Source organism: Mastacembelus armatus, chromosome 6 (assembly GCF_900324485.2).
Source record: "Mastacembelus armatus chromosome 6, fMasArm1.2, whole genome shotgun sequence".
NCBI lineage: Eukaryota > Metazoa > Chordata > Actinopteri > Synbranchiformes > Mastacembelidae > Mastacembelus > Mastacembelus armatus.
Window position 1 is genome coordinate 20732139 of NC_046638.1, and position 27759 is coordinate 20759897.

Below are 27759 nucleotides of genomic sequence, written 5' to 3' on the forward strand. Positions count from 1 at the left end.
TGGGGGTCAGAATGATTGAAGGCCCCCCGAGTGGAACATGAATCCCTGGCTCAGCTGGTTCAGACATGGCAGGAAATGGACCACACTATGCCTGGGAGGGAAGTTTCCATCAGTTAAGAAGCCATGGAGTGTGTATATGTGTGTGTGCATGGTGCTGGAGGGCTGTTAGGCATTTGATTATTATGCGGTTGTTGTAATGTTGTCTAGCTGGCACCGGTGTCACACAGCATCAGACCATCCTGTCACCTCTGCAGTTATCCAGATTAGTTTTTTACCTCAGGAAAAAGTAATGTTGTCTGTATTGAGTTCATTGGTTGTTTACTTGTTTGTAGATTTGGAACCAGTTCATCTGACAGCTGATATTGGAGTGTAGGCTACTGGAGACTCATGAAAGTGGTGAGGCAGACGTGGGATGATTACTTTCAAAATATATACTGTAATGTGTGGAGTCCACTGTTCAGTAAAATAAATTATTAAGTTAAATGGAAATCCATTAACACTAATCCATGATTCATCATACAGAGAATGCTTATTACAGTACCAATCTGGATGTGTAAGTTGTTCCAGTTATTTTGTGTTATCATTTATGCATGATGGTAGAGCAGTGGTTTGTGGTTCAGCCCAAAATGCCCTTTTCTTTCTTTCATAATTATTGGCCCTGCTGCATGTGAATGTGTGTGGTAAATCTGTGTACTTGATACATGTATGTGAAATATAGTAATATGAAAAGGAAATGCATGCTTAGTCATCCAAACCAAATACTAACACAACCAATACATTACCAATAGTAATTAATGGTTTTTCTGAATTTAGCACAGCAACTGAAGCTGCTGGTATCCAAAAAAGCAAGGATTTTATGATGAAGGATTTTCCTTAAAATGTAAATTTTGAAATCATCATCTGTGTAGAAATGCACTTAAAAATTATGCATTTTTAAGATTGTGGACCATGCAAATTACCCAGACTGCCCTAGACCCTCTTAGGTCAGGTTCATTGTCTGGCAATAAGCATATGGTCATTTGAAAAACAGACTGAACTATAAAAAGACAGCAAAAAATGAAGGAAAGAGCAATAGGAAACACGCATCACCTGAACAGATTTGAAGCAGACTAAGTATCCTGTACGTGGATGATGCTTTATACCCCCACACATACGTCACACCCCAACTTCTGCATTTTTACCCAATCTCTACACCCTGTCTTGTACAAGGGTCAAATCTACTTTTAATATCTTTAATATTTCAGTTAATGTCATGTCATAGATATGATCCAACAGTATAAAGTACATCAACATAAGATTTGTTATGGGGTACTTTTACTTCTGGTACTTCAAGTATATTTGGCTGCTAATGTTTTTGTACTTTTACTATGGGAAAATTTTGACTGTGGGCTAAGTATTATTACAACATAGTATTTATAATTTCACTTAAGTAAAGGATCACAGTACTTCATCCATCCATCCATCCATCCATCCATCCATCATCTATACACACTTATTCCTAACCAGAGTCACAGGGATCTGCTTGAACCTCAGCTCTCTTTGGGTGAAATACAGGAGTAAACCCTGGACAGGTCAACAGTCCATTAAATATAGATATATGATATGAAAAAAGATAAAAGACAAAAGCTTTATATTTGAGAGTTTGTACAGCACTTTTGGCTTTTTTTTTGTCAATTTTGTCAGGTTGATTGGTGACTCTAAATTGCCCATAGGAGTGAGTGTGAGTGTGTGAGGTTGTCTGTCTCTATGTGGCCCTGTGATGGACTGGTGACCTGTCCAGGGTGTACCCCTGCCTTTCACCCAAAGAGAGCTGGGATAGGCTCCAGCAAATCCCTGTATAAGGAATAAGTGGGTATAGAAAATGGATGGATTTCACTGTATTTATTATTACATATGATTCCAAAAAGTACCAAGTAATTGAAGTAAATGTAAATAAAAAATTGTAGTGGGTTTAAAATTTTCCCCTGAAATGTAGCAAAAATAAAAAGTATGCAGCAGCAGAAAATGGAAACATTCAAGTGTAGTACAAATATATCAAAACTGTTTTTAGGTACAGTACGTGAGTAAATGCACATAACTAGTTACTTTCCACCACTATAGACTAGTCAAAAATAAACATAACTATTTGCTACCATGCCTGTGGGGAACACAGGTGATCCACCTTTTTGCCGTGGGGCCCCTTAGTTGTTTGTGTGTAGATGTGTAAGCTTGATTTTTTCATTCTTGTGACCCTTAGCTCTTCATTGACCCAGAACCTGAAGATTTCTGTGGTTGCACCAGCAGTAGCTACACTCATTACCTCAATCAGGGTGCCACTGTTTAGCAAGGCTCCAGCTAGTGCAGACCAAGTCAGGTCTAAGGGGAATGGAGGGGGCCAGCAACATGAACCGCTGCAACCTTCAGCCAAAGGTCCGGTCTCATACTGTCGTCCAACTCTGCCATTTATAGATGCGATTAAAGCCTGTTGTTAATGCACACAGTTGGGCTCTTTGATGGAAAATAAAAGTTAGCTGTATTATCTAATTTCAGTAATTGTCATAGGAATAAAAAACTACTTAAAGAGCTGGTTTTGCTTTTCAAATGAATGGGGCAAAAGCATGTAAGAGATCTGTGGCTCTCATTGCTTTTTAATTTTGCTCTTTGAGAAAATGAATGTTGTTCTTTTTTGTTTAGCTTCAGTTTTGCAGAACTCATGATGTGGTTAATGGCTTACTCTCTTAACTGCCTCGCCTTTATAGCTACAGAACCGGCATCCATGCACACATACACACTTGGTTAGACATCTTTCAAGTTCCATCAGATATTATTCATTTCATTTAGATGCAAAGCAATGCCCACAGTGTATATATATTCAGAATTCAAACCACTGTGTGTGTGTGTGTGTGTGTGTGTGTGTGTGTGCGTGTGAGAGAGAGCTGGAATGAAGGTTCAGGTCTGGGGCAGTGGAAAGTGGCTGTTTGTGTGACACTACAAAAAGGGAAAAAGTAATGGAGGAGGAGGGAGAGCTCAAACAGCAGAGGTGGATAAACGGAAACAGTTCGGTCTACAGTGGGATTGTCCCGCCAAGAGCTGGTGCTGGGGCCACATGGAAACTTTCCCCCCTCCGACTCTCAGGCAACCGGAGGAGAAGTTGTCGGTATTAAATATCCTAGAGAAGAAAAAAGGGAAATGGTAAATTGAAGATCCAGACATGAAGATGGAAAAGTTTGTCAGTTGAAATGAATAGCTTTGCATTTAATGGGAACCACTGTTGTAGCTGAAGCCACTTCACTCTCCATGAGGAATAGACCCTATTGATGCCATGAATCATTTCCTCATATAGTTGTTCAGCTAAAATATGTGATATGATAACACAGAATCCAGATATTCTATCACCAGCAGTAGTAGCACTTCATCTTCTTTTATAGAGCATGGATGAAGAGCTTGTACAAGTATGATGTTCAAAGACAAAGAGAGCACTGAATAAGAATACACTGAGTCCAGATTTGATTCAGCAGTGGCATGTTAAACTCTCAGGCGAGGCTCATACAGTAAGCTTTGAATACAGCATGTTATATATGTTAAGTACCACAGTCAGGGATAAGGCAAACCTGTGTTGGGGGAGCCAGTTATCATTTTTGGCAATAGTTATTCATAAAACTATTCTCATCCCCCATTGACAATGTGTAGCAGATGTTTCAGATACAAGACTGTGGCTCAGTGCCTTGTTATCTCTCAGCAATCACTGAACAAGTCAGTTGATTTATAATCACAATTTTAGCCACACTTGTGGCGTGGTTCTGTAAATGGTAACGATTTGATCTGTTTTTGTTGTTGTTTTATTTTTTTTTAAAGTGGCCATGCACCACTTTGGGTCTTGAATCTTGATGATGTTGGTGATCGCCTCTAGTGTCACCAGCATGTCAAAATGTTCACTTATCTGTTGACATATCTGACATGAGTGCATGAGTCATTACATCCAGACCATCAGTCCTGCCAACTATGGCAAACAAAAAAATATAAACAAAACCTGCTTCACATGTCATATCTGGTTAACATTGCCATTATGAATATGACATTAGCATTTAGCCTTTTAGTCTTAGATAACTGTGACTAAGCTTTTGAAATGGAGTCATCAGCACTTGATAAATACAGAATAATTTGTAATGACTAAACTGCTATTATATGCTCATGATCATGCAGAGAAAGAAAAACACATTTCAAAAATAACTGGTTATTTAAATATAAAGCATGAGTGACATTTTTCTTACAAATAAACTATACGTTTTTAAGAAATGCCATTTGAACATACCTGAAGGAAGTCCACTTGACCCACACGACACAAACCATTAGCCATTGTGCCCCACACCTAATTAAACCTTTTCCCTCTTGCCATCAACACTAAATGAGTGGTCAGAGGTACTGGCCAGTTCAGGTCAGATTCCTTTGTTTTTTCATGTCCCATGTTCACACTCTCAGAGGGAGCGTGTGCATGCCATGCAGAAGTCCACTGCCTATTAATAGACATGAGGGATGGAGTTGGGGGCAATGTGGATGGCGTGTAAATTTAGATACCCCCCTAGATGTTCTGTTGATATCATAAGTCTGACCTCTGACCCAGGACCTCGGTTGCCATAAGGCCTATGCGGAACTTGAATTTCAGGGGTCGCAGTGCACACATGAACACACATACGAAAACTTATTCAACTATAGGACATGTACATTGGCACAAATGTGCTTGTAAGATGCTAAATGTCAACCAGTTTGAGGCAAGGGACTATAATTCTGACACCAAAGATGCACAGTACTGAATACATTCATTCACTGTGAGAAAAGCTAAGGCTATCACATGACAACACCTGACGCACCAACTGACTAAGCTTTGTTTGTTCTTCATACTTAATGCAGTATGCAGCACCGTTTGTGCCTTGCAAGAAGAAGAAAGTAACAAAAGAATCAGTTATCTCCTACCAACTTTAGAACATTTGTCCTGAAATCATCACAGTCACAGACAATCAAACACAAAGTTCCAATGCTGTTCAATGCAACTGCAGTTAGAAAGGGGTGAATAGGCTCACATAGGTTCTCACAGCCTTGTCTAGGTGTATGATGGATCAGGGAGGTGACATGCATAAAGAGGAACGGGGCAACTGATCTTCATGGTATGTCAGCGGACACGCCCAAAGACCTTAACGTACAAACACAAAAGCATTGTTCAAGCAATGCTGCCTCTAGTCTTGTTTTGGGCCAATAGAGCCCAGTTGGCAGTTTTACAATAAGAACTGTGTTTCAATTAATGGATAGTGACACTGAATTAAAATGAGCAGATACGAGCAGAGCGATTTTTAGGATATGCTTCTGTGAGAGCTCAGAGTTGAGCATCAGTTGACCTGTCCATTGGCACAGCACACAAATTTATTGTGAAACAGTATGAGTCAAACAGTAGCCTATCCAGCAATATAACTCCAGACACAATAAATGTTGACAGTTCAAATGCCAACAAATGCCACCTTCAACCAATCACCCCACCACTTGCTACCCTTGAGGCACTCATAAACAACATTCCTGCCCTCAAATGTTTCCTGCACATCACATGAGCCACACAGCATTATAAACCTCCAACTATAATACGTAAAGGTGTTTTGTAAAGATAACTAAAGGTGAATAAGGCGTTTTAATGTGGCACAACACACCTTAAGTCCACCACAGCTTAGAGAATTGTTTCACACTTTGTTTCTCATTGCACAAAATTCTCAAGTGCAAATGATATGTCCAGAACGTGCCAATAAAACTAATAATAAACTAAACGAGGAGGCCAAAAAATCTGTCAGTCATAACATTTTGAACAGTAGAGTATTGCTTTGGCTAAATTAGTGCTGCATAACAGGGCTTGTTTGTCTCACAACAACCTGAGATTCTGACTTTTCAGGACTAAAACAGACTCAGTTGGTTTTTTATTACATGTTGGGACTTTCTGAAATTGTGTTTACACTGCAATAAATATTTATCCTGACAACACAGGCAGAAATAAGGTGGATAATAAAACACATTGCAAAAAAAAAAATTTTTTGACACAATTGTGACCAAAGCAGAAGGCTAATCATGATTTAAAAGAAGTGATCTTGTCTCATCGTCTGGATAGATTCTCTGTTACTTTAAGATGGATCAGAAACGTTGGTCTTTATCAGGTCCTGTGTTCTGTGTCACTTGTTCCATTAATTAATGTTGAAATATCTAATCATGCCATATCTTCCTATGGATATAAGGGCTACTCTATGTCTCTATGTACTCCATTTTTTAAAATGTTATGATATTGAATATTTCTTGAACATGGCAACATTGAGTCATTTATAATGGAAGACCATTGGGAACTTATATAGTCATGTACTAAAAAACTTGTAGGCTGTGTAATCACTAAAATAATGTCCTTACTTTAATGTCTGATACGTGGTTGTGTTATAGAGCTCGACATCAATCTATACTCTCCAGTTAAATGTTAAACACCAAAGCACTGCAAGTGTCCTGACCTTGTCATGTCCAAATGACACCCCTGACTGTCTACCAAACCACCGGATGACAGGCTTTCACAGTCTTTACGCACGGAGAGTTTGCGAGCACGCATGGGGGTCGCTCCCTTTCAGGCTGCCCGTGGCCTCCTCGCCCCGGCGGGCAGCTCCAACACTCTGTCAAACCCTCCTGATCCCCCATTTCCCTCTCTCCACCTTTCCTCTGAAGAAACAAGACGATGTTACGTCAGAAAGTGCAGGGCAAGCAAGACAGCGTCTTAGGAGCTATTCGTAGGCATTGCTGCCAAACCCGGCTTGGGGCTGCTCACGAGCTCACTGCAGCCAATGATTTTTACAAATCCAACTCTTTTAAATAAGCAGCAGTATGTGGTAAGTGAATTATTCATTCATAGAGTTTTATTTTCCAGCTGGGATTTGCTTTCTCACAGCTTTCTTCACATGACAGGTCTCTGTTGCTGGCACAATTGCGCAAAAAACCAACAGTCTAAACGGCGTAAAGATAAAGAATAGGCTGATTTGCCCTGTAGCCTCACCGAAAATACCATAACATGATGAAGCAACAGAGATTTTTCACGCACAGAGATTTCTGCAGCATTTTTTATGTTTGATTATTTGCTGATCTGAAAAACAACATGCCCCACGCTCGAAATAGGAACCCTAGCCCCATCCCAGAGGTAACATGGGACACGGGATTGAAGGAGATGAACGAGACCTGGAAAGGAGCTATTGCCTGTCTCGGGGTGGCCGTCTTCTTTGTAATGACCATCGGGATCATATACTGGCAAGTGGTGGACCAGCCCAACAAGAACTGGATCCTCAGGGGGACTTTTAGCGGACTGATCTGGGAAAGGAGAACCCACTCGCTGGTCATACAAACCCTGACGGAGGACAAGACCTATGTGGAAATAGACGTGGGAAACGTGGGAAACCCCGACATCGAGGTTCCCTTCGTGAGGAACCTGTGCTGGCTGAATAAGACTGAGTTCTGCTATACGTGGGACTCGGTGGCAGAGGTGAAGATCTCGCTGGAGGTGGATGAAGAGAAGGAGACGGAGTGCTACAGTATGACTTGGGCGCCGGTGCATTGTCATGTGGAGCTGAAGGTAGGGTTTCTCACAATGTGCACTCAACCATCAGTCCGCACTTCACTAAAATGCAGCAAGAATGTTATGAAGATGACATTTTTAAGCAAACATGCCAAAACAAAACAAACAAACAAAATCGTTTTTGATATATTTCCTGCGCAGAACTCTCCAAGCTCCATATGCACTTTACTCTGTTCGTTGGCATGAAAATGTGCATGGTCATTGAAAAAATTAAGCAAATGCCACCTACTTCTGTCTAAGTATTAAGGCACAAGACAAAGAAAGTGCATTAATCATCCAAATAGAAATGAACGAAGTTGCGCTTCTAGTGGGTATAACGGAAGGGAATGTATACTTGGGATTTTTAAAACAAGTAGTGATTTTTAGTCAGTTTTCCTTATTTATTTTTCTGGATTGGATGTTCTGGACAAAAAGTCGTTTGCGTGATTCCATCGTCCTATTTAGAGTCTCTGGTTCAAGAGCACTAAGCGAAATACATTCCCTGTTAAAGATGCTTCGTCACAGTTGTTATGCATTTTAACATTTTACCCAGTACTTACTGTGCTTCCTTCCCAGCTTAACTATGTCTGAGGAGTTTAATCTATCCCCACTGGAACATTCCTCAACATGTGGCGCGACTTCTCATAGAAGCTCTTTCCAAACTAAATTCACCTCTATCGTTCTAATTTCCAAAATCCTGTCTGGTGCCTCTCAGGTGACCACTTAAAACCCCTTTAAAAAATTCCGGAAAGAACTCAGATTTTCTGTCATGAAAAAATAAGTTTGGACTTTACGCATTTGTTCCCCGTGCGTAAAGACGCGTTGAGGAATGGCAGGCTTTCTCTCAGAAACTGAAAGTTACATTTTTCCTGTATCTTCTACTGTCTACCATGGGTCTTTTAATTCTACTTTTATATATTTATTTTTTCCCAATGATGTCTCCATGGCAATAATTTTAGTTCCTCTCTTAGTGTTTCTGAAAGTGAACAGTGCTCTGTCTATTTCTTCTCCTTATGTATCGTTCTCTTGCTGTGTTTTCTTGGTGATTGCATGTGTGGGCACTTGTGTGTACCGTTTTAGGACTGCTTCTCCATGACCAACGTGTCCTGGTACGGCGGTGCCAGCGTCCGGGGTCAGACCTGGCCGATCAACGATCAAAATGCCACCATGCAGCCGTTCATTGTTAGTGATCTGAAGGATAACCCGTCTGGCTTCGGCTCTACCCTGGAACGTTACTTCCTGGGCTCATCAGGTAAGAGCTCACTGTTGAAATGAATTTTAGGTGTCCATTTAAATTAAGGTCATAACAGACTATCCCATAGTTACAACAAGAAAGACCTTTTCAATCAAATCTTTAAAATGACAGAGGGTCATCTGTTCTGTCAGACTTGACATTAGTGCAGTGTTAGCACATGGGCTCAAGAAATCTGACCCAACATCAGCGGGTATGATGTGTGGCATGAATCCCAGGGCGTGAGGGAAGCCCTGTGGATGTTGTTGTGTTTTCTTACCCCTGACCTCACCCACATGCTTGTTAGTCTGTGTTGGAGCTGAGAAAAATGGCCCAGAATCGGCATCTCCACAACATACACCAGTGACAGTTCAGGACGGCTGGCCTCCAACTAGCATGCAACACTATACTGCCCTTGGTGTCTCAGTTTATTAATTTAGAGATTAGACTACAAAGGGAAGCAAACCACCTTTAGCATCTTAAATTAACTCTTAGGGATACCAGGGTAATTGCCTTTTGTTTCTATTAAAAGGGCAGGTTGGATGAGGGCCCTGCTGACTCTTATAACTCACCAGGCTATTTTGGGGGTGTTAGATTTTATCCTGGGGGCAAAGAGGGGAGGCAGGGGCCACTGGCGGTTGTGAATGGTTAAAGTGACTGACGAGGAACGTTTGTGGTGTGTGTTTACGTGTGTTTGTGCGTGGTAGCGGGTATAGCATTGACCTCAGGAACTCTGCTCTCAAGTTGTCTCTGTGTGGGGTTTTCTTACTGAGCTATTGCTCAAACTAACATATAACAAATATGACATTATTTAACAACAATAGACATAAATGCACATTACAAATCTAGTTTTTGAGGGATATACTTACTATTATTGCATATGCATGTGCGTGTGTCTGTGGATGCTTCAGTGTACTGGTGAACTACAATATTACAGTGCTAACTAGTTTAAAGTTCAGGGCACCATTGCTGTGTAGTGACACCAACAGTCATCTATTATGACTTTGGCACTAATTGTTATTAGCAGCCTTACACATATTCATTCACATACTGACAGAAACAAATTTAAACTTATGTGCGCATACACCCATAACCATTTTGGGATCTTATGTAACATGGGAGCAGGCTTAACAGCACACTCACATGGCTTAAATCCCTTTTCCACCTTGTGAGAGGACGGCAGTGATTATCAGCACCCCGTAACCCTTTGTTTCTTTTCAAAGAGAAAAAAAATCGCACAGATGAGATCCCAATGAGAACAACTGTTTGAATGTTGCCAAGTAACCACTCACAGATACATTCTGTACAAAGCCCCAAACATAGCAAACTGATGCTCAGCAATGTCAACAATGCTTGTTGGAGTACTAAAGGTATATTTAACATGATATCTTGCTTTAAAGTGCGAGGATGTTTTTCTTTAGCTCTTAGATGTACGTAATATTCAGATCGACCTCAATGAGAACAATTTTTTTTTCTCAACTGAAAGTATATGAAAAACTTGTATTTAAACATAGCTGCATTCCTATTTAGGCTCAGTGGAAATTTTTATTGGCAAATGATTTAGATCAAGTTGTACGGGGCAAATGTGCATTGTGTCTTATTCTACTTTTAGTCAGAAATTGATGAAATGTAGAAATCTACCAACAGGTATGCTGCCATGAGTCCGATTTCGCTAATGTGTTAAATTTCAACCATCATACTGACAGCTAGTCAGTGATATTTTCTTGAAATAAGACTTGTTGAAAGAAGGTCTTTCCTCCTCACACACACTTTACATTTTGACAATTCACCATGTTCCCTGGTGAGAAAAAGACATAGAGATAACAGAGTCAGGGGCAATCTAATGGTGTACTGCTGTTTTAGTGTCAAGATCATCACCCAAACTGACTAGTGCTGCCTGACTGCCCTGCTCCTAAGACTTCTGTGCATGGCAAAACAGTGTGGGTGCACATTTCATACCCACACACACCGCTTTGAAATGTATATGTAGCAGTCTGTCTGTTGCACTTACATTCTTTAATCAGTACACATCTGGTTGTAGAACATGAATACAGTATAAATCCAATTATGGCAGTAATGCCATTATGGGAAAAATAACAAGTTCTCTTTGATTCTTATTGGTATTTACAGCAGTTTGCATGAGAGCCTGCTCTAAAATTGACTGAAGCCTTTAGTTTGGGGGTAGGTATATGTTCCATTTGCAGGATACTTTTACTCTAATGCACATTAGATCCTCTCATTACCGTCCTTAAATTATTGATGAAATCCTAAGTTAAACAGCACCAGACTGCTGCAAAATAACCACACATGCATCTTTGCTCTACACGCACAACACTGGTTGGTTATGGCTAATTATTATTCAAATCCAGCTGTATTTGTCATCTTCTTCTTTCCAACAGCTCTGGCAAATATGTGACGAACAACACGATGTGGTAGTCATAACAGTGTTATTGTTGTGGTTAACAGCACTGGGACAGAAAACAATTATAGCAGCTTTTATGGAAAAAGAATCCACAGTTATGTGTGGATAGTAAACAAGATCATCATGGGGAATTGTGAGTTTATGCAACTGTGTGTAGGGTCATCTTAATTAGATTATTGATTTGTTCCTAGTTTTGGCAGCAAAATATTTTTATTTTTGCCTGTAAACTGGCCAAATGTAATTGAGTGCAGCACACAATGATTAGCATACTGTAAAATGAAAGATATATAAACAGTATATTTCTATATATTTATAACTATCGATAGTTATGTTTTCCTTTAATATGTATACAAATGTGAATTCAGCTTTAAAGTACTCATTCTATGTGTACGTATGTCACTGCACACCTCTCAGTCAGTATTCTCAGCAGTTTTCAGTATATCATGGGTGGGAGAGTTGATGTGATCTGATATCTGACATTGGCCCCTAACAAATCCGATTTTTTAATTATGGTCACAAACAAACTGAAAGCGTATTGTGTGTTATGCAATTACTGTGTTTTGACACTAAGGTCCAAAAATTTACTGTGATACTTCCACTGACCTCACAGCTTTGCCTTAATGAGTATGGAAAGAGAAATCTAGTGCACTTCTCCTGAACCGAGTTTTAGGCGAAAAAAGAACAGCATGTTTTTAGTTTTCCCCAAAACAGATTCAGGAAAGGCAACACTCCAGTTGTAATAAAAAAGTAAACGTCACCACATTTCTTGATCATTTTGTTGAATTTTATTTATACATATTGGACTTACAAATCTGCATTTGAGTCTAAACCCGTCATCAGTGACGTGATGCTGCCTATTTTTGCGAAATCTGCTTTGATGGAAACGAACATATTTCCGTTTCCATGTAATATTAGGCTGCACAGCTGTGTGAATCACTGAATGTTAGAAACCTATCTGTTGCACATGTGAGGTATAGTGTGTACAGGGGACCTGTCTTCACTGACTCTAGTTAGTCAAAGAAGCACATTATGAACATGGTGGGGAATATGAAGCCATGACTGATATTACTAACCTAAGAGGACTCCTGGGGACGGTTAAAGAGCAAGACAGAGTGAAGCACAGCGCAACAGAGCGAACGAAAGGCTATATACTGTACAGCTGTAGTTGATATTAAAGAATAAAGGAAATAACACAAGAAGTGGAATAGCAAAGTACAGCTGAGGTAGAAGGTGAAACACAGAGACAGGAGAAAATATATATACATGTATCTGTGCAGCAGAGTGACATTTGAGAGCGTTGCCAGCTGGAGGAACTCAGAGCCCCACCTGTCTTTATCCATACAAAAACAACTGAGCTACTAAGGACAGATAAGATATCATTGATCTAAACATCCTGCATTGAAAGCATAAGAAGGAAAAGTTTAGGGGCTTCATCCACTCAGTCAGGAATTCTGATGACCCAGCTTACAAGAAGTGTGCGAATGTCAGCACAAACTGTTGATGTGCAGATACTGTACCTATGCTTTGGACAATAATTACAGCAGTAATCATGTGCTAGCCTGTTACAACAAACAGCAGAGGTGAGAGCAACTGACATGAATTATCCATGTTCTAAAATAGTGAATGAAATGATGCACCAACAGTCCATTTTGTTAATTCACATATATACCATTGCTATTGGTCTTACTGGGCTTTATGTACCTAGAATGGTGTTTCCATGTAAAACATATAAAATGAATGTTTTTAAGAGTGAATACATCTCTATGGCCTAAATTTATGAGACTAAACTAAAACAGGAAACTTCTGTTGTTCAATGTAATTATAATTATGTTCCTTTAATTTATTCTAACTATAGGCTAATATATTTATAGCTACAGTATCATATAATCAACATCCCCATACTGGCCTGCATGGATACAAAGTATTGTAATATGGGTGTCAGTGTTTTGAAAGCTAAAACAGTTTTTGTTTTATTTTGATTTGTTTTTTGCTGTTGTTTTGTTTCATTTATTTTTTTTGGTCAGAGCGTCCAGCCACACCAATGTTTTAGCTCTAATGTAATTGTTACAGTACATAGAAAAATAATGAAGACAAATTGTTTATAGGATGAGAACACAATTTCTAGTCCTGAGTAAAGTATAGAGATGTGAAATACAATAATTCATATGGTTAGTTGAAATCAACAATTTTACCATGACCATTTTTTAACGATACATGTATAAAAAACTAAATAAAACAAATGCCCTAGCAGCTCCGTCTTCAGCTTCATATATTGGTTCCTTCTACCAATATATTTACACATGTCCGAACCAGCTCAGTCTGGCCTCTCTCACTTTGTCCACTTTCTGACGTGCTCGTTCCTACAAAGTTTCCCCCAGTCATAAGTGAAATTGACCTGACACATCTGCACATGTTTTTACAATGCCATTGATATTTGATGTTTTCACAGCAGTAGTTGTTTTCACGTGTGTGACAGCAATGACTTTGCCTTCACTTCACTCTCACTGTCCTCAGTCTGGATCCCCCCGCCCCCCCAAATAATTGTCCACCATCTCTTTATATCTTTATATCTATCTTTTTTCTACACTAGCCTTGATGAAATGAGTATAAGAGATTAGAATCAGGTATCACAAGAATTTACAGTATCTCCATTAAACCACCTCCTACACGCACATATGAACAAATACTCTATATATGTTCACATATGTGCATACACATTATTCTCTGTTTATGTCATATTTCATTTTTGCATAATTTTTCTCCCCTTTGCATAACTGTCCCTCTCTGATTGTTCCTTATTTCTATCGCTGACTCAGTCTTTCCATGTGGGATCCAAAGAAATAATACTTTACTGCTCCTGCTCATTTGTTGTTTGGTCTCTCAGAGGGAATGAGCCAAACACAACAGACAGATAGGGATAAAAAAGTTACGTAACAGTCATGAATTAATTTTTTTTTCTTACTTTAGGTAATGGTGCATAATCAGCTTGTTCTGATACAGCTGCATTTTATGATCACAAGGATTCGAGCAATATTCTAGAAATGTATACTATTATATTGGGAGCAATAGCTAAGGAGGCAAGGTAACCACAAAAAAACATAATTGTTACCCAACAGTCTCAGCACAAAACATGCACAGTGAAGATGTTTTTAAATGGAACAGTGTAGCTGTGACTTTTGTTGTGTTTTTTTCTTTCTGATAAGTGCTGACCATTTGCCCGTCATTGCCATGGTACGTGCTGAGATGACTGGTTTAAAGAAGGTTTAGTACCAAATCATTCCAGATAGCATTGGTGAAATAAATGCTTGCTCAATAGGTCACCAAGAGGTGCCTTGTATGAGATGGCTCCTGTGTCAAACCCATCCTACAAGATTTTCCACAGTCGATCTCCTAATACTTTCCATCAAGTCCAGAAGCAAGAGACACTTGAGAATGATTTTAAATGGAGGAGTGGTACACCAGCCTCAATTTAATCCCTATCACAAGTGTGCTTTACTTTAATTGAATTAAACCAAATCATTAGCACTGAAGCACAAAACGTCACACTAACTTCACCAGCTAACACTGGAGAAAAGAGGATATTTGAAACAATATATGTATCAAAATATATGAATGTAAGATCTTCTGATCTAAGGACACATTTTTACTTTGTACATAACAGAGTGTCTCACACTTGAAACAATAAAACTGATTGATGATAGAAATAGAGCAGAAAAAGACTCTTTAGTGTTTCATTATTTTTTCAGTAAGTGGGATCGGAAATTTACTACCATGGCAAGATCCCAGTTTTGTGGCCATCAATTTCTTGAGGTTGGGCACAGAAACTAAGTTTCCATTGTTAAGGAAATAGATGCCTGAACAAACACACACAGTTGAATGCACATGCACACACACACACAAAAGTGAGCCATTTGAATGCACATTTCTATAATCGCAGTCAGGTCTGTAAGCATGCACAGGTGCCATAAACAACAGTATAAATATGACAGGTAAAACAGTGCAGCCCATCTGGTCCACAGCAGCAGGGAGCCAGGCGGCAGCATTTTCCTCCAGACCAGCCCCTCTTCATGGGCCTAGATGCCACATTAAAACCTTCCTGACCCCTCAGAAGGTGCATGGGGTCACCGTCACAACCACCTCCAAACATTCAGTTTAGACTGAGCGAGAGGAAGTGCAGAACCTTTATGGTCCTATAAGTCCTGCTCTGTTTTTCTTGGAAGTTTACAGTTTCCCAATAAAGAAAGAGTGTGCGAATGTGTGTCAGAACAAATGTATGTTCGTGTGTATGAAGAGGTGATCTGAGGTGGCTGGAGGAAGTATCTGTGAAATCATTTGAATCTGCCACATAAACCTCATTCATTTTTACCTTGGCCCATCTGCTGCTTTGAAGGTGAGCGGCTATGGTCAGTCAGGCATATAATTTCACTTTTGGGAGCTAGTGGAAAATATTTTGGGGGGAAGCTTGGCGTGTTTAAGGAATTGTTCTAAAAATAGGGTCCACCCTCACTTCCCCTTCAACTGCTGGGCACCCCACCTTGGCTGTAACTCAAAGCCTCAAACCTGCTTCACTTTCTTTAAATAACACTTATTGATTCCTGCTTCCATCTGGTATATGCATCTAGAGATGCTTTTCAGTGAAAGATGTATGTCTGTGACATACATAGACACTTATATAACTAAGGTAAATTACTCAGATTGGTTCATACTACCTACCCATACGACTGTTTTGAGTAAAACAATGTAAACGTATTAGACAGGATTTGATATATGTAACATTTAAATCTGCTGTTTGGTAAGAATATGACTCAAAAGTCATCCTTGCAAAGTTCCATTTTCCACCTGCTGTGCACTTTGGTGAAACACATGTTTTTCAACCTGACATATCTACACATGCCATTTAATATTTGATGACCTCTGGTCACTCCAGTGCATAGAGACAGCACATACACGATTTGACAGTGCCTCTTTGCCGTGCGGAATAAATGTATCGACATTTTCTTGCAAAGAGCTACATTTAGCTGTCATTTATGAACCTATAATGAGTAGTCAGGTGGTGACCTAATACCTTGTGACAGGCAGCTGACATGTTACCAGTATCTCTTTGACATTATCCATTGCAAACATGTGTGTATTACCCTGAGGCTGAAAGCTCTCCTCTAGGCTTATGCAGTACTTGAATACTGATCTCTGAAACTATTAATCTGATTATAAAATGGTACATGAGTATCCTGCCTGCTCCTAGTCCCTGCCTTCATGAGAACAGTAAGCCCATTGAAACTAGAGAGGGGTTTGTGAAGTGAGCCAAGCTCTCAGCCCAGGTTCTCAGACTGACTGCCTGCTTAGGGAACAGGTCTTGCACCCAAATCTGCTCCAAATCCGAGTTTGGCTGATTTGCGTAGATTGTATGAAAGCTCAGGTGAGTGACCAAGGGGTGATAGTGGCTGGATTCTGCTGACATGAGGTTGTATAGATTCACAGCAGAGTGGAGCTGAGAGGATAGGAAAGTACTTTACAGCTGGGAAAGAGAAGGTGGGAGTCAGGACAAGTGAAAAGTAGTGTGGGTTAGGGGGTGGGTGTAACCCGAGAGGGAAGAGGCATTCCTTCCAGGGCAGCTACATCTGTGGACACAATTATCTGCTTCACATAATCTTACCTTTTCACACAGCCTCTGAAAGGCTGCATATTCATACAGTAGCAGAGAAAACAAGGGAAGTTTTTGGATAAGCTGACAGTGACTTTTTTCACTGCAGGTGTAGTTTCTGGTTCTGTTTTCTTGCTGGTTTTGTCAGAGACAGAATGACACAGATATATCAGCAGCAGGCTTGTTTTGTGCTCGAGCAAACCCCAAATAAAATTAATGAATCGAAACAAAAATGTATCTTTCCTACCAAGGTGACTTTCACTATATATCCCAGCTAACTAACCTTTCTCTCATTGGTGAGAGAGCATTGGTGCGCAGTGTAACCTACCTACTTAGAAGTTGCTAGCGTTCATTCTAAGGAGTGTTTTTCTCACATCAGAGTGGAGCGATATCAGCTGACACAGCCTACACTCTACCTCCCACAACACTCCATTAATCACACTCATACCAGTCTCAGTAACTCTCACACACTAAGTCATATAAGAGGAATCTGCAATGGCTTGTCTCATACTTACACTCATTTCTGGTGCTTTATATCGAGACCCACATCTTATCTGTTTGAGGTTGAAACATGATATTATCAGTTTATCTGATTGTCTGAGGCAGCAGTTCTGTTCCTGACAAGCGAGATGTAATGAATTAACCTCCCCTACCATCCCCTGTCTGTTTCCCTCCATGCAGGTGTTGCAGTTCTTGTATCTCCTGATTTCCCCCTACAGCTCGGGGTGGACAGCAGACAGCAGTTCTGCCTGCAGTCACTGCCCAATATGGAGCGTCTCCCGCTGCAGTACACTGTGTGTGTGGCCTACAACGTGAAAGCTGCTCACCAGGAAGCTGTGCAACAACTCTCCCAACACAACAGGGAGTTACCCAACATGAAAGCACTGTGGTTAGTTTAGTTGAGATTAAGATTACAGAAGATAAGAATTTCCTCATCTAATTTCTTTGCCAAATGGGAGATTCTAGGGTTGTCAAAATACTAGCTGGTCAAGCAGCGATGCATATGTGACCACATTGTGGGTATTTAGAGAGTTATAAACTAAAATTCATCCTGGTTTCCCAGAGCAGCAGGATCTAAATGATCTCTCCCTGTCTGTGTCCTGTAGGCTGCCATTCTGGAAGCTGCTTACTAATGTGGATTCAGGGCCGAAGGTGGAGAGGGAGCTGAGGATCTTCTCTAATCGTCTGAGGAGACACCAGCTGGGGGAGGGAGTTATCAGCCTCAGTGAACATTCCACCACCCTCCTTTCTGAAATGGTATTTGTGATATGGTCATTTTTTTCAGATTGGAGTTTTAGGCGTGCACATATTTTTTAAAATCAAACCTGCTGTCGCAGTAGATTGTCATAATCCTCTTCTTCCACCAACTGTGCTGTGTGGTTGGTGAGAGTTCATTGGCAGAGGTTCAAAACTGGTCAGGGGCAGAGATGAAAGACTTCTTAAGTGGATTTCCATAGCACTGGAGACAGGCAGGGAACAAAAAAGGAGGAGAGGTTCACAGACATGTCACACAGATTCAAAAAGATGGTTTAGGGATGGTTGCCTTCATGCTAAAAATGTTTCCTAGAATGCAGAACACAGTACCTGCAGAGCGTATATATATATATATATATATCTCCCAGTTTGGGGTCACAGCCCCGAGGGTGCAGATTAAGAAAGTGAAAGTGACTTGTGTAGCCAAGTATAGTGACCCATACTCGGAATTTGTGCTCTGCATTTAACCTATCCCAAGGTGCACACACACAGCAGTGAACACACACCCGGAGCAGTGGGCAGCCATTGCTGCGGTGCCCGGGGAGCAACTGGGGGTCCGGTGCCTTGCTCAAGGGTCTCACCTTTAGGGACCACTGTTGCCTTCACCTTCCACATCCTTTCTAGCTCTTCTTTAAGCCCTTGGTATTTCTCCAGCTTCTCGTGTTCCTTCTTTCTGATGTTGCTGTCACTTGGGATCGCTACATCTACCACTACAGCCTTCTTCTGCTGTTTGTCCACCACTACTATGTCCGGTTGGTTAGCCATCACCTGTTTGTTGGTCTGTATCTGGAAGTCCCGCAGGATCTTAGCTCAGTCATTCTCCCTCACCTTTGGAGGTGTGTCCCATTTTGACCTTGGGACCTCCAGCCCATACTCGGCACAGATGTTCCTGTACACTATACCGGCCACTTGGTTATGGCGTTCCATGTACGCCCTGCCTGCTAGCATCTTACAACCTGCTGTTATGTGCTGGATTGTCTCAGGGGGCATCTTTGCACAGCCTGCACCTGGGGTCCTGCCTGGTGCGGTAGACCCCGGCCTCTATTGATCTAAGCTAAGATACTGTGAAGAACCCTCAGACTCCCAGGCCTCTGGTAGAGCACCCAAGATTGAGGAAGACACACACACACACCACCCATAGGGGTGAAAAGGGAATTTTTAAATGTTTCAATGTTTTTTTAAGTGCTTTACATTTATTCAGTTACTTTCTTTGCCTGTTGTTGGCATCTGCTTGGAAAACCACCAGAACACCAGTCATGTGGATCTGAGTCAATACCAGGTGATGTTCCATTACAAAACAAATATATGTGAGAAAAGACAAACAGTCTCCTGCTAACAAATCTCAAGTTGCACCAACTGTGATAATTGCTGGGTGCTGAGGAATTGGGTCTCTAAAAGTGCTGACATCTGAAGGGACTTCAGCCAAGACTAACTGAAGCCAGTGATTCTGAAACCAGGTTGATCCTGTGATCTGACCTGGACCATGGAACAGAACATCAGTCCATTGGAGAGATCCAGTTCACGCATTTCACAATATACAAAGTGCACAGTATGTTCCCATTACCAGGTCAGTAAGTGCGAAAGGACACAGAAAGGGGGAGAAAATGGAAAAAGCAGGCATTCATCAATGTCACTTGATAGATGCATTAGGTGAACAAGAGTTTCCCCTATTCACAATCTCTGGTACATTAAAGACACTAAACACTAACTCAATAACTGCTGCAAAGAATCAGCCAAAGGTAAAGTGCCGCATGGAAACTTATGGAACTTGAAATTGTTTGTGAAGCGTAAAGTTCTACTGAAGTGTGATTGGCAACAATGACCCTCTGTGAAAACTAAACGTCCCTTTCACTCCAGTTTTACAAGTATTCATAAATTATCAGTCACACTCTTTTCCAGGTTCCATATTAGTTTGGAATCACTTGGTGGCATACTGTAGTAAAATCTGGGTTATTGCCATGTTTCTAAAGTTATTACCAGAACATAGTAAAAGAAACAAAAAAGGAACTTTTTGCAAGCCAAGTTAAAAAAAAAAATACCAGAAGCTAACGCACATTTTTTCATTCTTCATGTCAGTTTCTAGTATTTTGACAATTCTGTGGATGTCACTTTTAACTTCAGGATAAAAGTGGGATAAAATGAGCAATCGGGGGGAAAATACTTCTGCGAAATTATGTAATAGGTGTTAATTTACTCTTTTTTCCCACCATAGCTTCATGTCTTGGCATCAGCTTTAGTATTGTTAAGAGATTTTGTTCCACAGTTATGTAATCGGAAATCTCATGGTGACTTTAACATGAGTCCAAAGGATTAAAATACTCAGTATGTTAAATACAAGTTTAGCACACAGTATCCACACAGAGATTGATTATAGATTGATTACGTCATTTTTAAACAATTTTATGAACATTTAAATATTTATTTAGTGCATCATCTTGTTATTGTAAATGTAAAGTATTTAGATAATATTGTAAGCACTTATTGATTGCTGTCAAGTTGTACAGTTTTGACATTACCCAACACTCTAGCACAATAAGCATTTGTATGATAGTGTTATCTGTTTGTCTGTCTGCAGGACCATGACTACCTCAACAGCAGGAAAATGGGGATGTCCAAGAGACTGACCAGGGACCTCCCACTTGTCAAGCTTCTTAACATTTCCATCACCCTGTCCCCTTTCCTGGGCGTGGACACCACACAGTTCCACACCTCTCTTATGGATGGCACAGAGGCTTACTGGCTCAGTCTCCCTTCAGCCCCTCAGGGACAGCTGGTGAGACCTGACTGGAGTTCATTCATAATCATATAAAGCACTTCTTCACATTACTTAGTACAGTACACAGTACACAACACACAGTACTGTACTGGGTTTCCTTATTTATGTTTGGTTATTTATGTAGTAAAGAGTCACCTAGTAGAATAATTAAAGTGCAGTTTCTTCTGTCTTTCAGATCCCTGTAATGAGTCAGTGGCGAGGACAGTTCTGTGTAAAGCTGAACATCACCAACCCAGGAGCGGTGAGCTGGTTCCTGGACAGGGTGGGATCCCTGCAGGCTCATTTGGGGATGGAATATATCATGCTGGAGGGGGGAGAGGGGAATCTGTTTGAAGAGCAGGCCCTGCGGCCACCAAAGGCTCTAGGTGGAGACAAATACATTAGTCTTTTGGCTGATCTGGCCACCAGGATAGGAGTCTCCACCATCATGACAGCAGCGACACGGTAAGACCCTCGGGCATCTTCAATAACACATTTTGCTCTGGTGCCAAACTTTATCATCCATGCAGATTATTTGTGTTATGTTCATACTTATTATTGTGTCCCAGGTCCAGCCACAAGCCTCTGTTTGTAAGGATGACTCGCTTGCAGTCTGACTGGAGCCCTATGGGTCTGAAAGGCATCATTCCCTCCCTGCTGCATCACACTCTGCTGGGATACAATTTCCTCATTCCTGATGCAGTAGGTAATAACACAGCCTATGGAATCACTCATATAGTACATTCATGTTTTTTCCTTACATGTAATCCAAAACTGAGCATAATTCTTTATTTTTCTTTAGAAAAAAATAGACACATCTGATCTTCTGGTCTTTGGCTCCGAAATGAAGTATATTCCTGTAATATTCCAGATTCTTGTAATGGAGTCAGACAGCTGATGTCTGTGAGAAAACTATTTACTTTGAAGTGGAGAAAGCAGAGAGCTGTCAGTGGTACAGACTGAACAGAATAGACAGACTGACATGAGTGCACTCAGACTAACACGAAACAGGGCACACTGCTAAATTTCTGCTCTTCAACTTGTGCACAGCTGATTGGATTTATGATGTTTTTAATTATTGTTCCATGTAAGTGAGGCAAACATGGATCTGGCTAATTAATGTAAGTCAGGTCCAGAATACTGAATATACTGCACATTTTAAAATATAAAACAAAGAGGCCAAACATACAGTAAGTAAGTAATATTAAGACCTTTATGTCCAAAAGTAAATGTATAAAATATCTAAGGAATCATGTACAGTGTAGTAATAATACCAGAGAAAATATATGCTAAAATAAATATGAATGGATTGGTCTATCCTGCCTTATTTTTCATGTTTCTTAACCATAGACATTCAAAAAAAAGTGTAATTCCAGTTTTTGATCATCTATATACCAGAATATTTTACAGTTCTGTAAAGCCATGGCATTGAAATTAACACTCTCAAATCACCATTCCAAGGCATAATAAGGCAATGGGACTCACTTTCCCATTTCTTCCAAATCCCTATCCAGGAGGATAGTCTTCACTAAACAGAGGAAGAGTAACAATTAAGGTATTTTAATATTTTCTGCCCATCTGTCTGTCACTCCACAGGAGGCTCTCTGTCTGGAGAGTTGGTCACAGATGAGGAGTTGTTCATACGTTGGTTGGAGATCGCAGCCTTCCTCCCTGTTATCAGTTTCTACACAGCACCCTGGCTCTGCGGAGAGGAACGGGTATATAAACCACATTATGCAGCTACCACCAAACACACACGCCCTCCTTTTTAAACACTGTTCAGCCTGCACCATTAGCCTGAGGTTGGTCAGTTTCACGGTCTTTTCCAGATTTTCACTTGTGAAGAGTTGCAGTGGAGCAATCAAGTGAAACGATGTGTGAATGCAGCCGATTAGATGTTCTAACAGGGAGTGGGAGATTATCCTTCTTTCCAACAGGAGAGCCACCCTGCAGGAAGTCAGGAATGTATTGTCCAATGCACACAGCAAGAAAACAAAGAGCACAGTCTCACAGAGTCCAGTGACAGATATTGATACTTTTCACAATATAGTACCAGAGCTCAGATTCCTGCACAGAACCACACTTGATGCTCCTTAAGCCAGTGAAGGCGATTTTTCCCACCCCTGGCCTTCCCTTCTTCCCTCAATAGGAGCAATTTTTTTTGGCCCCTTCCCAACATCACCTGTGGTTAAGAGTCCATCTGTTCTGAATTACAATCCCTCCTCTAGATTTACGACTCACTCCACCTCTCAAGAGCCACTTCAGCAGGAATGATAATGAATATGAGGACAAGTTTTGGAAAAATACTTTATTGTGGCAATTAAGATTTCCATGAGTAGCCTAAATGACAAGTGTGACAAGTGTGGGTGTGATCAACTGCTTTTTTTCAACTGAGGCAGCAGAATATATTGCTTGTGACTTGTGTTGCATGACAAAGATAAAAATAGGGTTTTTGGACAGCTAGACATTTGACAGGGGCAATGTTTTCCATTTTGGTCTCTTGCATGGTCTTCAACCAATAAATTCAAATGAAACTAGACAGAAAAGACATTCTAGAGGAGAATAGGCTGCTGCCTTTCTACATGATAAATTAGTCTGTTTTATGGACATTTAACTTGGGTTTAAATGTGGCGCACCTTCATTTCCAGAACGTGTGAGACTTCAGTCGGTCACAGACAAGTCACAGCAGTGACTGCTCTGGAATCAAATAGCAGTAAAACCTCAAACCCACACACATGCCTGGCTTCTCAATTAGAGAAATAGCCACTCAAACCCCGGCTATGACTTCAAGCTCATTCCTACAAATGTTCTCAATCCCAACTTGTAAAAAATACATTTTTTTATAGATGCGGTGAAGTTTTGTTTTTGTCATGGGACACTGAAGAGGATGTGACCCTTCCAGGAATGCTTGAGTGTATTTTGGTCAGATGGAGTCAGAACAGGGATTGGACAGTGTTAAACCCTTTGAGACAAAATGCTTTTAAGTGCTGTCTGCATGTCTGGGTGCACAGATGGCACAAATGTCTTTAGCAGATCTCATTGTCAATATAGCTCTTGTCCTGAATTCCTCATGGAAGATTATTAAATTTAGAACAAGGTTTTATTTTTTCATCGGTCTCAGTTTTAATCTTTCTAAGATTTCTTGAAAACATATTTGACTTGATTAATATTTATGAAAGTGTTTCTGAATTAAAATGCAGCTCTACTAAAATCAGCCTTCCTTAACTTCTTCATGAGCTAAACTTTCTGATGGCAGTTACTATCCTCCTAGGTTTTTTCTGTAATCCCTATCATTTTTCTGTTCTTCTTGCTATTGGTGACCCAAAGGTGCTAAACCTAACTCGGACCTACATAGAAAAGCACCAGAGGGATGTGGTCCCACTGATACAAAAATATGCAGAGGAGTGGCAGATGACAGGAAACCCCATCTACCGGCCAATGTGGTGGCTCAGTCCCAATGATCCCGTGACCTTCGCCATTGATGACCAGTTCTTCATTGGAGATGAGGTGACTCCATGAGGGGAGGGGGCTGAGTTCCTACTGTCAGCATGATGTAACCTGATGTCTTGAGAATTAAGCGTGCAATCCCACTGTCATCTGAATGTGTTTAACCATAACGCCTGAACATGTTTGTTTCCAGGTCCTGGTGGCACCAGTGGTGGAGAAAGGGGCAGTGCAGAGGGATATTTATTTACCTGACGGGGGCTTCCAGTGGCAGGACAGCCAGAACGCCCAGGTGTTCGATGGGGGGACGTTCCTACAGGACTATCCTGTACCCCTGGAGGAGGTGGCTGTTTTCTTACGGAAAAGTTGAGTCGTATGAGACTGATCCACCGAGTCACCTGACTTAGCTTGTTACTGTTTTGAATCAAATTCTTTTTTAAATACTTGTGCTGTTTTCAACTTGCACTTTTCCACTAAAGACCATTGACTCAGTCTCAAGGCTCTGTCTTGAGATGGTATGTAGAAAGATTTTTTTATACTTGCACTTTACAGTTAAAAAATTATTTGTATTTTTTTCCTTTTTTTAAAAAAAAATGTTAATCAGTTTTACCTCTTGGCTGATTTGTTTGTCTGGACTTTTTGATCTGATTCTGCTATTTTTGTTGTTTTTTTTTTGTTTGTTTGTTTGTTTGTTTGTTTTTGTTTGTAACCTTTGGAGAAATCTGTGTGTTTACATACTGCATTTTTACAGTCTTTAAAATTTTAGTTGCTGCTGGCTCTGTTGATAAGGAGGAACAAAGCAAGCCCCTTTTTGATGCTTAAAAACAATCTGAATTTTTCAAGAAGACCAAATGAAGACGTAGAACAACAGAGGAAGATGTTTGAAAGGGTGTTTTTGAGGGGAAATGCTTAGTAGGAGGACACTAGCTCACAGAAGGCTTTATACGGAGACTAGCGAAGCGTGGTACCGTACGTCTAGCTCACTCATAGGAAAAGGCTCCTACTTGAACTTATCAGGCCAAAGGGCTGATGTTTAATGAATGTACCTCAAATTAATGGTTTTCACTGCTTTGCTGCTTCATCGGACACAACAAACATTTCACCCCTTAGCACTTATTCTTACAAAAGTTGAACTTTGACTGAAAATCAACCCACCACTCTGTTGGACACATCTGAATGTCCTTTAGTACTGTAGGCCAGATGAACTTCAGGCCAATGCATTGTCATTGTAACTCGGGCTATGTTTGAATTGACATCAGATTTTACCTTCTTGCTCACCTGCTGTAGTAAAGGCTTTTAAACAGGCTGCTCATTTGTTACTAACTAACTCTGATCTTTCACATGTGCCAAATGAACTGCTAAAGAAATCCTTGTTGACGACACCACAGAGGTGGGAAGGAGGTTTTAGATAAGGTGTTGGAAATTTTGGTAAATACATTTATTCACATTTTTTTCAGAATTAGATGAGAAGCCTGAAATCATATGTGTATGGCCACAGTATATGGGCCTACCAGCAGCCAGATAGTTTAGCTTCACTTTAAGAATGGGGACAAAGTTGGACTCCAAAGCTCCCTCTTTAAGAAGTTTGATTTAATTTGATTAATCTGTATAAAAAAGCATGTTAGCATTTTACAAAGTGACACTTCATCTAATCTAAGTTGTAGACTACCCATTTAACAGAGACTGGTATCAGTCTTCTCATCTAACTCTCAAACTCCTGAATAAATGTGCTTCCCAAAACACGATGCTCTCATACAGGAGAGATTTCTGTTGCAGCTGCACCAGAAATTGTTGGAAGCATCACCTGACCACAGAGGTGAAGTGCCACGTGACATCAACTTTCATGATTAACATTCATACATTTTGTTTGTGATTCAGTCAGTCCATGGAAAAATGTAACAACCTTTGCACCATTGCTCCTTGCACAGTGAGCAGTGCTCTTTGGCAGTGCCTTTCTTTATGGATTTGTCTTTGAAGACCATCTTAGCTGGCCAGCAGTGATGATACAGACTCTTAGCACAGTGAATACTAAATTGATGGTGTAACTTTGATCTACGTTTACTGTATCGACTCGAACACTCAGGTCTACTGAAGCTTATAAAATCACTATGTCTTAGTACAATGCACTATGTTGCAAACACATCAACGTCTTAATCTCTCCTAAAGTTGAATGTAAAATGGACAAACTGTGATTTCCCAACCCAGGCCTTCATGTTAGGAGCTTTGCTAGTTCCCGTTCTAATGCTTTTATGGGATGCTGTGGTATGTTCACGTACTAGTTGCAGGAAAAAGCTTTGATGAGTTATTCCTTCCCTCTTCAGGCTGAGCAAAAACATGATGCCATGCGCCTTAATATGCCACTCCTAAATGTGGACAACAAACATGTCTGGATTATTGCAGTATCAGCAATGTACATATTACAATGACTGTGCCATTACAAATGTTTTTCTTTTCTGTAAATCACAGACTTTAGAATGACAAAGTTGCAATAAAGTTTACATTTTCATACTTCACTTCCTGGAGTGATTTAATTCATGCAGTGTCTGTAGGGGGAAAAGGCAACATTTAAGCTCTACACTCTCTTTGCCACAGTCTTTCATTCGCATAATGTTTTAATATACTGTGTTTGACTGTTCATGCATTGGAGTAATGATTTGTCAGTGTATGCACCACCACAAGGATTATGTGCTAGGATCCCATAACCAGAATACTCTTACAGTAATAAAACTGTATATATTGAAATTACTGTGGAATATATGATTTTTTATTTTTTACTTTTTAAAATGTTTTTATATTTTGCATCTAGGCCCATGTCTGCCAGCACATGTGCATCCTCCTGTGTGACTATACAAGGTGTGTGCAGCTCTTCCTGCTTTTTCTTCTCCTATTGCCAGAAAGTCTATGTCTATATATCAGTGTGAATGCTAATGACTAACATCACTACTAATTCCACTTAAAGCTAATAAAAGTTATTTATAGCTTTAGCATGCAGTAAAAGAGAGTCTCGGGGGAATCACATTCAGCCCAACATGCACTCAGCTTCTCTTGCTTATCATCCTCTCCTGCTGACCCTTGGCAGAGGTCCATCTTGGGGCCCCGGGCAGGGCCTGCTCCTTTAGCGCAGTTAGACAGGTGCAGCTTGCCGCAAACATGCACAGTCCCTCCGCGCCAACCACCAAGCTCACCCTCTCCATTTACACCCTCGCCTTAATCACTTAGATTCATATGGCATTTTTTTTCAAATCTGGGCACAGTTCTCAGCCAGATAAAATTCACAAGCCATACTGGTGATGAAGTTACAGTGTCAGATGCTGGGGAGCACAGCAGAGGTTACAGAGCTAGAAGCCAGGTAGGCAAAACCTTAAGTGACCTTCATTGTTCTTTATGATTCATTGTTTACAGTTAATAGAACGTGACAGTT

At 40.5% G+C, this 27759-nt stretch overlaps 1 protein-coding gene across 4 annotated transcripts; it reads left to right on the forward strand.

The window, feature by feature from the left end:
* Positions 1-26851, forward strand: LOC113133459 (SITS-binding protein). 4 transcript variants are annotated; one of them, XM_026312284.1, is made up of 15 exons: positions 4-112; positions 333-396; positions 523-553; positions 2237-3171; positions 6442-6875; positions 7159-7609; positions 8672-8843; positions 17567-17774; positions 17992-18142; positions 20715-20912; positions 21091-21359; positions 21464-21600; positions 22491-22612; positions 24222-24401; positions 24535-26851. In XM_026312284.1, the coding sequence occupies exons 5-15, from the start codon at positions 6871-6873 to the stop codon at positions 24706-24708; spliced, it is 2067 nt and encodes a 688-aa protein (XP_026168069.1). In that variant the 5' UTR covers positions 4-112; positions 333-396; positions 523-553; positions 2237-3171; positions 6442-6870; the 3' UTR covers positions 24709-26851. The 4 variants fall into 4 exon arrangements, with proteins under 4 accessions (XP_026168070.1, XP_026168069.1, XP_033181176.1 ...); XM_026312285.1 differs by lacking the exon at positions 24535-26851 and having other exon boundaries at positions 1-112; positions 6952-7609; positions 21464-21596; positions 24222-24359; XM_033325285.1 differs by lacking the exons at positions 4-112; positions 333-396; positions 523-553 and having other exon boundaries at positions 2876-3171; positions 6715-6875; positions 6952-7609.
* Positions 26852-27759: the final 908 nt, after the last annotated feature.